The following is a 14,260-nucleotide window of genomic DNA, read 5'->3' on the forward strand; positions in this document are numbered from 1 at the left end:
AGCAGGAGTCACGGGAAGGCGGCACTAGGCGGTCCCCGGGCCTCCCTGCCACCCAGCACGGTGCTCACCACGTCTGGGTGGGTCTGGTTCGGCAGCTTCAGCGCCTGCAGATAGAAGTGCTCCTCCAGCTGGGCCTCCCTGGGGTACAGGGGGAAAAGCTTCTTCCGCATCTCCCGGCCACGTGCCCGCAGACTCTGGTACCTGGGGTCCTGGGGGCAGCACAGGTGGGGTCAGCCCGGGAGAGGGTCAGGACTCCCTCAACCAGTGTGAGACCTTCATCCTGACTGGCAGAGCCCCTGTGGTGGACATTCATACCTCTTCTCCAGACCCAGCATCCTGAATGTCTCTGCAGGAACTTCCCTCACCATCACATGGCAGGTTCGTGGGGAAAAGAATCAGGCCTGGCCAACTAGAACGTTCTATTGCCTTGGCCACAATGACTGGCTCAGAGACAGGCACCTGATGCCAGCTGAACTCATGAGAATCAGCCCCAGGACTTTAACCGGAGCTATCAGGAAAGTGCTTGACTTTGCTTCCCACTTACACAAGGACAGAAAGCTGGCCTGGGAATGGGAGGAACACAGGACCAAACATGGAGCCAGCACCTGGATCCAGCCGTACCTGAAGCCAGTCTTAGTTCCATGCATCAATACAGCCTATTTTTTTTTTCCCCTTAGACCTGTTTGAGCTGTTTTCTGTTACAAAAGTGGAATAGTGACTGGCAGGGTATCCTCCCTGTGCACCCCCAACCCTGGATAGGACATCAACTCTCCACAGTACCTGCTGCACTTCACCACTGTCCTGGTTTGCCTGGTAGAAAAGAGACAGGGTGGGCGATTAGGTTGATAAAGTTGAGGGTGGGGAAGAGAAAAAAGAGTGAAAGGTCAAACAAGGCCAGAGGATCTTAGTCTCCTGCTCTGTCAGTGCCTAGCTGGGTCCCTCTGCAACTCTGCTTCCATTTCTCTATTGCTAACACTACAAGGAGGCAAGATAATTAACAGTAATCACAGCTGCAGCTCCGTGTAGGAAGTGCTGCCTCCATGCCAGGCTCTATGCACAGGGCTCTCCCATGCCATGATTTCTTCATAATCCACTTTAGGAGGTAGGCATTCATGGAAACCCTGTGATAACAGTTTGGCTGTGTCCCCACCCAAATCATATCTCAAATTGTAATTCCACCTGTTGAGGAAGGGACCTGGTGGGAGGTGATTGGGTCCTGGGGACGGTTTCCCCCATGCTGTTCTCGTGATAGTGAGTTCTCACGAGATCTGATGGTTGAAACGTGTTTGGCAGTTACCCCCTCTGGCTGTCTCCAGCCACCCTATGGAAGGGAAAAAGTGCCTTGCTTCCCCTTTTGCCAAGACTGTAAGTGTCCTGAGGCCTCCCAGCCATGTGGAACTGTGAGTCAATTAAACCGCTTTTCTTCATAGATTAGCCAGTCTCAGGTATTCTTTCTTTCTTTCTTTTTTTTTTGGGGGAGGGGGGACGGAGTCTCGCTCTGTCACCCAGAGGGGAGTGCAGAGGCGCAATCTCAGCTCACTGCAAGCTCCGTCTCCTGGGTTCACGCCATTCTCCTGCCTCAGCCTCCCGAGTAGCTGGGACTACTGGCACCCACCAGCACACCCGGCTAATTTTTTGTATTTTTAGTAGAGACGGGGTTTCACCGTGTTAGCCAGGATGGTCTCGATCTCCTGACCTCGTGATCCGCCCGCCTCGGCCTCCCAAAGTGCTAGGATTACAGGTGTGAGCCACTGCGCCGGCCTCTTTATTTTTTTTTGAGACGGAGTCTTGCTCTGTGCCCCAGGCTGGAGTGCCGTGGCGCGATCTCCGCTCACTGCAAGCTCCGCCTCCCGGGTTCACGCCATTCTCCTGCCTCAGCCTCCCGAGAAGCTGGGACTACAGGCGCCCGCCACCTTGCCCGGCTAGTTTTTTTTTTTTTGTATTTTTAGTAGAGACGGGGTTTCACTGTGTTAGTCAGGATGGTCTCGATCTCCTGACCTCATGATCTGCCCACCCTGGTCTCCCAAAGTGCTAGGATTACAGGCGTGAGCCACCGCGCCCAGCTCAGTCTCAGGCATTCTTTATAGCAGTGTGAAAATGGGGCCGGGCGTGGTGGCTCATGCCTGTAATCCCAGCACTTTGGGAGGTTGAGGTGGGCGGATCACCTGAGGCCAGCAGTTGGAGACCAGCCTGGCCAACATGGAGAAACCTCGTCTCTAAAACCTTATACTAAAAATACAAAAATTAGCTGGGTATGGTGGCACATGCCTGTAATCCCAGTTACTCGGGAGGCTGAGGCACGAGAATCCCTTGAACCTGCGAGGTGGAGGTTGCAGTGAGCCAACATCAGGCCACTGTACTCCCGTCTGGGTGACAGAGTGAGACTCTGTCTCAAAAAAAAAAAAAAAAAAAAAAAGAAGAAGAAGAAAATGGACTAATATACCCTGTCTGTAGATTTGAAAATGGAGGCTCGGAGAGGTAAAGTCTGTCTGTGCATTCGAGGGCCTGCACCCAAGGCCCCCTTGACATTCCGAACCTTCCATGATCCTAAGCAGCTGAGGGAATCCAACAGCCTGGGTCTGAATGTTGGGCACCTACATGCTGTGAGCCCTTGGGCAAATCTCTGCCCCCTCTGAGCCTCAGTATCCCCATCTGTGAAGTGGGATGATAACAGGACCTCCCTGGGCAGGGCTGTTGTGCAGCTTCCCCGAGAAGATGAGTTAGCACTCAAAGAACATTAAATGATCCATTGTGTTGCTTCCATTGACTGTCCAGGACGTAGACAGCCCGAGGCTGGCCACTCAGCAGGTGCTGGGAGATGTGATTCAGGGTGGGAGAGGCCTCCAAACAGAGTGGTAAAAACCAACTGCCTGGGTGCGAACCTTGCCTCTCCCACTTCCTGGCTGTGAGACTTAGGTACTTTTTCTTGTTGGTTTTTTTTTTTTTTTTGAAACGGAGTCTCGCTTTGTCACCCAGGTGGAGTGCAGCGGCGTGATCTCAGCTCACTGCAAGCTCCGCCTCCCGGGTTCACGCCATTCTCCTGCCTCAGCCTCCCGAGTAGCTGGGACTACAGGTGCCTTCCACCACGCCCGACTAAGTTTTTGTATTTTTAGTAGAGACGGGGGTTTCACCGTGTTAGCCAAGATGGTCTCGATCTCCTGACCTTGTGATCCACCTGCCTCGGCCTCCCAAAGTGCTGGGTTACAGGCGTGAGCCACCGCGCCCCGCTCTGGTTGTTTTTTCTTTGAGACAGGGTCTCGCTCTGTCACCCAGGCTGGAGTGTGATGGTGCGATCATAGCTAACTGCAGCCTCAAACTCTCGGACTCAAGCGATCTTCCTGCCTCAGCCCCAGAGTAGCTGGGACCACAGGCGCATACCCCCCATACCCGGCCACTTAGGCCCGTTTTAAACTCTTAGGGCCTCACTTTCTCCCAGCTGTAAAACTGGGTTTGTATTGTTCCTATGTCACAAATAGTTGTGAGGATTAAGAGTACCGAAAGCACCTGGTGTGGTGCATAGCGATGTCTACATAAAGGTCTGCTGTTGTTTTTATTATTGTTTTTAAGCCCTCTGTGGCAGACACTGTTGGTTGTCTAACCCAAAATCCCTCCTTCCTGGCCGGGCGTGTGGCTCACACCTGTAATCCCAGCACTTTAGGAGGCCAAGGCAGGCGGATCACCTGAGGTCATGAGTTCGAGGTCATGAGGCCAACACGGTGAAACCCCATCTCTACTAAAAATACAAAATTAGCCAGGCGTGGTGGCACATGTCTGTAATCCCAGCTACATGGGAGGCTGAGGCAGGAGAATCACTTGAACCCAGGAGGCGGAGGGTGCAGTAAGCCGAGATCATGCCACTGCACTCCTGCCTGGGTAACAGAGGGAGACTCGGTCTCAAAAAAATAAAAATCAAATAAAGATCCCTTCTTCCTCCTTCCCCACAGAACTCTGACTCAGTTCACCCTTCAGGGGAAGTGGGCCCAGCTGGACGCTGGCCTCTGATCAGCCTGTGCTGGCTGCCAGAACTCCACTCCTCTGGCTGACAGCTGGAGTGGGTGGGGGTCTGGGCCCAGGGGACACGAGGGGACTCTGCTGGATGCTTCAGGAAAGGTGTACTTGCTCCTGAAAAAGGAACTCAAGCCAGAGAAATCTCTGTCTCCTTCCCCTGGCAGAGTCATGTGAGGAGATGCTGGACTACAGCAGCCATCTGGAAACCCTGATGGGGAAACTGAGGAAAGATCAGTGCAGTGAAGTTGCCGGTGCAGAGAGAAGGAAAGGACCTGGGCCGGGGATGCTGGAAGAACAGCTAATTAATCAACCCTAGGGATGCCAGGGTCCTGCACGGCTCGCTATGTGAGGTAATGCATGTCCATGTTGTTCACGCTTGTTTGTTTGTTTATTTATTTATTCATGGATGGAGTCTCACTCTGTGGCCCAGGCTGGAGTGCAGGCGGAGGTTGCTCACTGCAACCTCCGCCTCCGAGGTTCAAGCGATTCTCCTGCCTCAGCGTCCCAAGTACTTGGGATTACAGGTGCCCGCCACCATGCCGGCTAATTTTTGTATTTTCAGTAAAGATGGGGTTTCACCATGTTGCCCAGGCTGGTCTCAAACTCCTGACCTCAGTTGATCCACCAACCTAGGCCTCCCGAGTAGTTGAGATTACAGGCGTGAGCTACCGCGCCAGCCTGTGCAAGCTCTTTAAATTCAGTTTCCTGTTACCTGTGTCCAGAGACACCCTCGTGGCCATTTCCCACCTACTCAGGTCCCCATGCTCACCAGCAGGGCCCGCACTGCCTCAGTCACGGCCTCCTTCTCTTCTTCCAGTCTCCGGATCTCCTCCCGCAGCTGCCTCAGCTCCTGCCATGTCGAGATCTGGGGTGGATGTAAGAGGAAAGGAGGTGAAGCAGCCATCGCCCCAACCTTCTCTCTGGAGCCCACTGGCCATCCGGACCTGCGGCGGAGTGAGGCAGAGATCCCTACCTAGCCCTCAGTGGCCATCCTCCCCTCCTCCCCTTCAGTACTGGAATGCCTTGAGGTTCAGCTGGCCACACAGTGCCCAGAATTCAGACATATTGGCCGAGCACAGTGGCTCATGCCTATAATCCCAGAACTCTGGGAGGCTGAGGTGGGTGGATCACTTGAGATCAGGAGTTCAAGACTAGCCTGGTCGACATGGTGAAATCCCATCTCTACTAAAAATACAAAAATTACCCAGGCGTGATGGCAGGCACCTGTAATCTCAGCTACTCAGGAGGCTGAGGCAGGAGGATTACTTGAAACCAGGAAGCAGAGGTTGCACTGAGCCAAGATCATGCCACTACACACTCCAGCCTGGGCAGCAAGAGTGAAACTCTGTCTCAAAAAAGAAAAAAAAAAAAAAAAATCTCTCAACTAGCACTTTAAAAAATCATGGCTGGGTGCAGCACTTTGGGAGGCCTAGGTGGGAGGCTTGCTTGAGCGAGTTCAGGAGTTCCAGACCAGCCTCGGTAACATAGGGAGACCTGCTTCTACAAATTTTTTTTTTTTTGAGACAGAGTCTCACTCTGTCACCCAGGCTGGAGTGTAGTGGCACGATCTTGGCTCACTACAACCTCTGCCTCCCAGGTTCAGGCGATTCTCCTGCCTTAGCCTCCTGAGTAGCTGGGACTACAGGTATGCGCCACTGCCACCTGGCTAATTTTTGTACTTTTTAATAGAGGCAGGGTTTCACCATATTGGCCAGGCTGGTCTGGAACTCCCGGCCTCAAGCAATCTGCCTGCCTTGGCCTCCCAAAGTGCTGGGATTACAGGTGTGAGCCATAGCACCCGTCCTCTACCAAAAAAATTCTAAAAAAAATTAGCTGGGTGACAGATTGACACCCTGTCTCAAAAACAAAAAAACGGTTAAAATATACATAATATGGGAGGCTGAGGCAGGTGGATCATTTGAACCCAGGAGTTCGAGACCAGCCTGGGCAACACGGAGAAACCCTGTCTCTACAAAAATTAGCTGGGCATGGTGGCACACGCTTCTAATCCCAGCTACTTATGCACTGCTGTTGGGAGTGTATATAAAGTGGTACAGCTGCCATGAAACTTGGTACACCAGCCTGGCCAACATGGTGAAACCCCATCTCTACTAAAAATACAAAAATTAGGCAGCTGTGGTGGGACATGCCTGTAATCCCAGCTACTCAGGAGGCTGAGGTGGGAGGATTGCTTGTGCTTGAGCCTGGGAAGTCTCACGGAGCCTGAGAGGCTGCTGTGAGCCAAGATCATGCCACTGCACTCCAGTGTGGGTGACAGAGTGAGACTTTGTCTCCAAAAAAAAAAAAAAAAAAAAAAAAAAAATTTTGTTTTTGAGGAACTGCCATACTTTTTTCCATGGCAGCTGTACCACTTTGTATATACATTCCCAACAGCAATGCACAACGATTCTGACGTTTCCACAACACAATTCTTGCCAACACTTGTCATTTTCTGCTTTGTTTTTAATAATAGCTACTTGAGGCCGGTTGCAGTGGTTCACACCTGTAATCCCAGCACTTTGGGAGGCTGAGGCGGGTGGATCACAAAGTCAGGAGTTCGAGACCAGCCTGGCCAAGATGGTGAAACCCTGTCTCTACTAAAAATACAAAAATTAGCTGGGGGTGGAGGCGGGCACCTGTAATCCCAGTTACTTGGGAGGCTGAGGCAGGAGAATTGCTTGAACCCAGGAGGCGGAGGTTGCAGTGAGCCAAGATTGCGCCACTGCACTCTAGCCTGGGCAACAGAGCAAGACTCCATCTCAAAAAAACAAACAAACAAAAAACAAGTAGCTACTCAAATGCATGTCTAAACTACCATTTTGAAAATGAAGAGAGTAGCCAGGCACGATGGCTCACGCCTGTAATCCCAGTATTTTGGGAGGCCATGGCAAGTGGATCATTTGAAGTTAGGAGTTCGAGACCAGCCTGGCCAACATGGCAAAACCTCTCTCTACTAAAAATACAAAAATTAGTCCAGTGTGTTGGTGCACGACTATAACCCCAGCTACTTGGAAGGCCGAGGCACGAGAATCGCTTGAACCCAGGAGGTGGAGGTTGCAGTGACCCGAGATTGCGCAACTGCACTCAGGCCTGGGCGACAGAGGAAGACTCAGTCTCAAAAGAACAAACAAAAAAAACCCCTCCCCCCAAAAAAAAAACAACTAGCACTTTACAAATGAAAGAGAATATAATTAAAGAACAAGAACGCATCACACATGGTAAGAGCAAGGATTGTTAATGAAACTAGTTTCAATTTTGGGTGTGTGTCTGCATCAGGATGTGAAATGTATTTCTTACTCTTGGCCACAAAGTTTGAAAAACCCTGCTAAAGGATGTGACGCTCTAAATTATCTACATGGCCATCAAATGGAATTTTCCATCCTACCTCCAGGCTTTTGTATATTCTGGTCCCCTACTTGGGATACTCTTCTCCCCTCTTCCCTGGCAATTTCTCAATCCACGGATCTTTGTTCAATGCCACCTCCTCTGAGAAGTCCTCCCAGGCTGTCCTCCACTTTGCCTTCACAGCATTTACCACAGATTATAATGAGTATATATCTGTCTCTATGAATTCGATTACTCTAGGTAGTCAAATTTACCAGAGATTGTAATTAGTATATATGTAGAGTTGTATGTATATATGTAGAGATTGTAATTAGTATATATGTAGAGTGGTATGTATGTTTTAGCAGGGCATGGTGGCTCACATCTGTACTCCTAGCATTTTGGGAGGCCAAGGCAGGTGGATCACTTGAGGTCAGGAGTTTGAGACCAGCCTGGCCAACATGGTGAAACCCCATCTCTACTAAAAATACAAAAAGTAGGCAGGTGTGGTGGCGCGTGCCTGTAATCCCAGGTACTCGGGAGGCTGAGGTGGGAGAATCACTTCAACCTGGGAAGCGGAAGTCGCAGTGAGCCCAGATCGTACCACTGCACTCCAGCCTGGGAGACAAGAGCAAAACTCCATCTCAGAAAAAAAAAAAGTCTTTTGCTAGACTGTGAACTCAGATCATGACAGGGCACAGGGGGGTAGTTAAGATTGTGGGGTCTGGGTGTGGTGGCTCATGCCAGTGATCTCAGCATTTTGTGAGGCCAGAGTGGGAAAATCATTTGGGCGCAGGAGTTCAAGACCAGCCTGGGCAACATAGTAAGTCCCTGTCTCAACAAAAAATACAAAAGGTTAGCCGGGCGTGGTGGTATCTGCCTGTAGTCCCAGCTACACGGGAGGCTGAGTGGGAGGATTATTTGAGCCCAGAAGTTCAAGGTTGTAGTGAGCTTGAATTGTACCACTGTACTCCATCCTGGGCGACAGAACAAGACCCTATCTCTTAAAAAAACAACCAAAAAAAGTGGATTCTGGGCCAGAAAGCACAGGTTAAAATTCCCACTCTGCCACTTCCCAGTTGCATGACCTAGCGCAAGTGAATTAGCTTCTCGGAGCCTTAGTTCCTCTGATAAAATGGGAGAAATAATGGCACCGACTTCATAGAGTTGTTGTGAAAATTAAACGAGGTAAAAGTGAATAAAGCACTTCAAACAGGCTGGTAGGGGAGTCTAAGAGAGGAATGGGAAGAAGTGGGGACCCCACTATCCTTAGCACCTCAACAGAGATATCGTGAACCCGGTCCTAATTCCCTTTTATAAGTGGTAGCAATTTTATTATTATTCACCACATAATTCAACATAGCAGTTGCACCTTAAGTATCAGGTTAATAGAACCATCCACTAATGGATTCATTCATTCATTCATTAACTCTATTTAACTGCCTGCTATGTGTGGCGGAGATGCAGAACTCTCCCTATCTCACTCTCCAAAGGCAAGAGCTCCATCACACCCCAGCCCTGACCCCGTCCGATTCACACTTGGCTCCCCATTTTCCTTTGTGGTCTTAGGGAAAGGCTGCCATGAAGCTGGAGCACGGAGGGCAATGTCACATCGCAAGTTCCTAGAGGACAGTAGGTACCCAGTGAGCAGTAAGAAACAAGCGCATAATGCGTGTCTAGGACACAGTAGGCATTCTTGGCACACAGTAAAGCCTCAGCACTCACTGGACAACTGGCACATAAGGGGGTGCCATGCACAAGACGTTGGCTAACTTGGGAAGGAACTAAAATTCCTACAATAGGTTCGCCCCCTGCCGCAGGGCATCTTGCAGACCCAATTCTTCCGCAAAACAAACAGCCTGTTCCCGCCGGCCGGCGGAGGCACACTCACGATCGCGGGCAGGTCCGCCGAGCGCAGCTCCCCCTTGCGGAGCTCCAGGGCGCGTGCGGCTTCTTCTGGACATGCGCAGAACCACTCTATGTCCAGCTGAGGGAGTGCACTGTAGCCCTCGCGCGCATACTCGTACAGGAGGTTCCGGTTTCGTTTCTCTGTAGCGAAACTTCTCCTTGGACTGCCGTTGGAGATCCAGCCTCTATGGGGCCGGAGCCCCCGACGAGTCAGCAAAGGCCACAAGCGCCGCACCATGGACGCAGCCATTTTGGACCGGGGACAAGGCGGCACTTCGTCCCACCCACTCTGCGTTTAGACCAATTGCAAAGCAGCGATCCTGATCGCGACGAGCCAATCAGATCCTGAGGATGGTCGACCGCGATAGAGTCGGTCGTCACCCAATCGTCGTCTGTGTCCCGCCTCTTCAGTGACGCGAAGGCAGAACCAGCCAATCCCTGCACGGATAGCGCCCGGAAGAGGCTGGAGGCAGGATTCATCGTGTCCGCGACCTCACCGGTAGGGCCCGTGAGGTCGGTGGAATCCCGGGGTCCTCCAAATCTACCAGGCCCTCTCCCCAGTTTCCCACTTCTTGCCGTGTGCGGGCGAGAGTGGTTGGGTTCTCGGGAGCCCACTCAGAGCGAGGCTAAATTTACGGAGGCACTTTCTATTAGCAGCATGAGGGCCTTTGGTTAGACCTATAGAGGTATTTCTTTTGATTTAACCCAGAAGGTCCTGAGAGCGGATCGGCCAGCATTTGCAGATTGGCCACTTTTCCCTCCTTTCTGAATCTTTTATCCCTACCACAGGGACGGCCCAGGCGGCAGGATGTCCTGGTCTGGCCTTCTCCGTGGCCTCAACACGTCCCTAACTTGTGGTAAGTGGGGGACTCGGGCTTCAGGGACGAGGCTAGAGGAGGAGGGTTATTCGCTCTGGGACTTGTGTGCTTCCGTCGGAGCCCCGAGGGAAACGGGGGTGGAAAAACACGGTGGGGTTTTGGCGGAGCTCGGGCTGCTAGAGCAAGAGGTGGGAAGCAGCTGCATGGAGGGCTACTGCGTGTCAAGCGGAGTTTCGGTCAGTTTTATTATTTATTTATTTAAGATCTCCCTCTGTCGCCCAGGCTAGAGTGCAGCGGTGTGATCACAGCTCACTGCAGTCTTGACCTCCTGGGCTCAAGTGGTCCTCTTGCCTCAGTCCCCCAGGTAGCTGGGACCACAGGCCTGCAGAACCACAACCAGCTAACTTTTTGATTTTTTGTAGAGACGGAGGTCTCCCTGTGTCGCCCAGTCTGGCCTTAACTCCTGAGCTCAAGTGATCCCTCTACAGCCTCCCAAAGTGCTAGGATTACATGCATGAGCCACTGAGCCTATTATTTTAAACAGCACTAAAAGTAATGCTTCCTGGTCGGGCGTGGTGGCTCACGCCTGTAATCCCACCACTTTGGGAGGCCGAGGTCAGGAGTTCGAGGCCAGCCTGACCAACATGGTGAAACCCCCGTCTCTACTAAAAATACAAAAACTAGCCGAGCGTGGTGGCGGGTGCCTATAGTCCCAGCTACTCGGGAAGCTGAGACAGGAGAATTGCTTGAACCCAGGAGGCAGAGGTTACAGTGAGCTGAGATTGAGTCACTGATCTCCAGCCTGGGCAACAGAGCGAGACTTCGTTTCAAAAAAACAAAAAGAAAGGAATGCTTCCTTGAATAATAAAGAAGAGTTTTGTCTGTAAATAACACTAGACGTGAACAAATGCATCCTTGTAAAGTGCTTGAAACAATGCCTAAGACACCAAAATTGAGTTGATACTACACTAAGATCTGTTCTCTGCCATAATAACCGCTTTCGGCCCTCTCCAGGCCCAGCTCTGGTTCCCCGGCTCTGGGCCACCTGCTCCATGGCTACCCTGAACCAGATGCACCGCCTGGGGCCTCCCAAGCGGCCGCCTCGGAAGCTGGGCCCCACGGAAGGCCGGCCGCAGCTAAAGGGTGTGGTCCTGTCCACGTTCACCCTCAAGCCCAAGAAGCCTAACTCGGCCAATCGCAAGTGTTGTCGAGTACGGCTCAGCACGGGCCGCGAGGCCGTCTGCTTCATCCCCGGGGAGGGTCACAATCTGCAGGAGCACCACGTTGTCCTTGTGGAGGGCGGCCGCACCCAGGACCTGCCAGGCGTCAAGCTCACCGTTGTGCGTGGCAAGTACGACTGTGGCCACGTGCAGAAGAAGAAGTGACAGCTGGGGCCATGGTGGGCTGGGCACCCCTGCAGAACATGAACCTTCCGCTCCCGGCTACCACAGGGTCCTCTGATGCTGGCCTTTGCGCCTCTAGAGGCAGCCACTCATGAATTCAAGTTCTGGCTCCGCCTCTTCCATCAGGACCACTGTTAAGCCATAGGAGTTGTGGGGGTACAAAGGGTGCCCCTCTGTCAACACCCTTGGCTCCTGTGTTTAGAGGGGTGGGATGAAGGACCTTTTCTGCTGGGACAAGACACTGTACTGCCCTCTGCTGGGAAGGGGTTTTAATAAACATCCTGGCCCTTGCGATGTGAACCCTTGTGGAGTATTTGCCCTCCTTGTGGCTGTGGCAACGGACATCTCTGAGCTTCAGTTTCCTCCTCCAGAAAATAATAGCTCCATTGGTGGTATCTCCTTTATTTGGCTTGTTGAAGATTAAATTCGATGCTCTATGTGCATAACACGCATGGGAGGGCTACTGTTATTTTATCTTATTTTTTTTAGACAAAGTCTTGCTCTGTTGCCCAGACTGGAGTGCAGTGGCACAGTCTCAGCTCACTGCAACCTCTGCCCTCTGGGTTCAAGTGATTCTCCTGCCTCAGCCTCCCGAGTAGCTGGGATTACAGGTGCCCGTCACCACGCCTGGCTAATTTTTGTATTTTTAGTAGAGACAGGGTTTCAACCATGTTGGCCAGGCTGGTCTCAAACTCCTGAGCTCAGGTGATCTGCCCACCTTGGCCTCCCAAAGTGCTGGGATTACAGGCGTGAGCCGCCACGCCCAGCAGAGGGCTACTCTATTTTAAGCTTAGGAGTCAGGTAGGTGGCACGGGGGGCCCAGGTCTCCTTCCTGTAGGTCATGGGTTCTGGGCACATAAACTCTGCCCTCAAGCATGGACATCTGGAAAATGGCAGTAATTGTAATGTTGATGTGGAAGGGGTGTAGAAAGGATTCAATGGGGTGTGCTGCTCCACACCTGGGAGCTGTTCTTTTTGTGTGTGTGTGTGTGTGTGTGTGTGTGTGTGTGTGTGTGTGTGTGTGTAGAGAGAGAGAGAGAGACACCAGGCTGGAGTATAGTGGTATGATCAAAGCTTACTTCAGCCTTGACCTCCTGGGCTCAATGATCCTCCCGCCTCAGCCTCCTGAGTAGCCGGGACCACAGGTGTGTGCCACCAGAGCTGGCTAATTTTTCCGTTTTTTTAGAGTGGGAATCTGGCTTTGTTGCCTGGCGAACATGGCGAAACCCTGTCTCTACTAAAAATATAAAAATTACCTGGGCATGGTGGCATGTGCCTGTAATCCCAGCTACTCAGGAGGCTGAGGCAGGAGACTCACTTAAACCTGGGAGGTGGAGGTTGCCGTGAGCCAAGATCAGCACCACTGCACTGCAGCCTGGGTGACAGAGTGAGACTCTGTCTCAACAAAAGAAAAAAAGATGTGGGAACTGTGTTCATACCATTGGGCTCTGGAGCCCAGCACTGCTCCAAGCCCTGCCTCCCCTGCTTACTGACTGGGTGACTTTGGGCAGGTCGTTTACACTTTGAGCCTGCACCAAATGGCGCTGATAAGGGTGCATGCCTGAGAGCTGTTAGGCGCATCATAGCTGTCTCATCATAGCTGTCTCCGAGTTCCTCATGGCGCTCAACACAGCCTCCTGAGGGTCTCCTGATTGTAAACATGAGGCCTCAAGGTCTTTTAGGATCAGAACTGGTGGCAGACAAGTGCACTGATTACAGATAAAAATTGCCCATCCCCTCATATTTAGCACCAGTTTTATTGAGCTAGTTTGTTGGCCATGCCTAGCTGAGAGATAGAGAAGTGGAGGGAGATGGGGGGACAGGAGAGCTTTTCCTCATGGCACACCTTGCTCCAGGAGTCTGTATACAGGAGTGTGGACAAAAGGAAGTGTTACCTTGCAGGAAGTTGCCCCTAAAGCAAGGGCAGGAGGTGGGGGTGGGGAACTTGGCCTCTGATGGAATTCTGGAATTCTGATGAGAGGCACCAGCCTGACCCAAACAGGAGATGCTGACGGGCAGTGCTGGGCATGTTGCACAGAGATGGCTGGTTACACAGCCCCATGGTGGGATCCCACAGTGCCGAGACCAGCTGGGTCGTGGAGACCCTAACCCAGTGGCGCTAGAGGAATTAAAAACACACACAGAAATATAGGGTGTGGACTGGGAAATCGGGGGGTCTCACAGCTTTCGGAGCTGAGAGCCTTGAACAGAGATTTACCTACATGTTTATTAACAGCAAGCCAGTGATAAGCATTGTTTCTATAGATTATAGATTAACTAAAAGCATTTCTTACAGGAAATAAAGGGATGGGCTCTGGCTAGTTATCTGCAGCAGGAGCATGTCCTTAAGGCACAGATCGCTCATGCTATTGTTTGTGGTTCAGGAACCCCTTTAAGCGGTTTTCCGCCCTGGGTGGGCCAGGTGTTCCTTGCCCTCATTCTGGTAAACCCACAACTTTCAGCGTTGGGGTCCTGGCCATCATGAACCTGTCACAGTGCTGCAGAGATTCTGTTTATGACCAGATCTGGGAGACTGTTCCCAACACCAGAGATTCCCCAAGCAGCGGATGATCCTGTTGGTCTCAAGGACAGACTGCCTCAGCGGACCTCTGCTCCCTGCCAGTGACCATTACCCCCAAAACATGCCGGCAAGTCTCTGCTCCCTGCATCGGCGGCCTTCCCCCTCGTACAAAGCCTGGGTTAGCCTTTGTTTTGTGACTGAGTCTACTGAGATCCTTGCAGGAGAAGACAGTTTGCAGGCAAATGAACTAAATGTCTCTTTCCTGACACCCCCCTCCT

General features: G+C 51.8%; 2 protein-coding genes across 5 annotated transcripts in view; one reads left to right on the forward strand and one right to left on the reverse strand.

Annotated features, from left to right (window-relative positions):
• The window catches only part of SARS2 (seryl-tRNA synthetase 2, mitochondrial), a 209,078-nt gene that overhangs the window by 6,392 nt on the left and 188,426 nt on the right, over positions 1-14,260 (reverse strand). Inside the window, exons 2-5 of one of the 2 annotated variants that reach the window (XM_050769067.1) lie at positions 9,224-9,498; positions 4,778-4,873; positions 781-810; positions 69-209 (exon numbers count right to left, since the gene is read on the reverse strand). In XM_050769067.1, coding sequence (XP_050625024.1) covers positions 69-209; positions 781-810; positions 4,778-4,873; positions 9,224-9,490 — 534 coding nt within the window. In that variant the 5' untranslated portion in view covers positions 9,491-9,498. Of the gene's footprint in view, positions 1-68; positions 210-780; positions 811-4,777; positions 4,874-9,223; positions 9,499-14,260 lie in introns of those variants that run through there. The other variant, XM_050769066.1, reaches the window with a different exon arrangement.
• On the forward strand, positions 9,608-11,758 carry MRPS12 (mitochondrial ribosomal protein S12). Of its 3 annotated transcripts, none has more exons than XM_050769348.1 (3): positions 9,608-9,753; positions 10,030-10,097; positions 11,073-11,758. In XM_050769348.1, exons 2-3 carry the CDS (start codon positions 10,049-10,051, stop codon positions 11,441-11,443), a joined length of 420 nt encoding a protein of 139 aa, XP_050625305.1. In that variant the 5' UTR covers positions 9,608-9,753; positions 10,030-10,048; the 3' UTR covers positions 11,444-11,758. The 3 variants fall into 3 exon arrangements, with proteins under 3 accessions (XP_050625305.1, XP_050625304.1, XP_050625303.1); XM_050769347.1 differs by having other exon boundaries at positions 9,642-9,739; XM_050769346.1 differs by having other exon boundaries at positions 9,667-9,926.

This window comes from Macaca thibetana, chromosome 19 (genome assembly GCF_024542745.1).
Source record: "Macaca thibetana thibetana isolate TM-01 chromosome 19, ASM2454274v1, whole genome shotgun sequence".
Classification (NCBI taxonomy): Eukaryota; Metazoa; Chordata; class Mammalia; order Primates; family Cercopithecidae; genus Macaca; species Macaca thibetana.

Bases quoted from the DNA above. Each gene is read 5' to 3' on its own strand.
- MRPS12 (XM_050769348.1), top strand. From the start codon at position 10,049: ATGTCCTGGTCTGGCCTTCTCCGTGGCCTCAACACGTCCCTAACTTGT. The intron at 10,098-11,072 runs GTAAGTGGGGGA...GGCCCTCTCCAG, and splicing joins CAACACGTCCCTAACTTGTG to GCCCAGCTCTGGTTCCCCGG.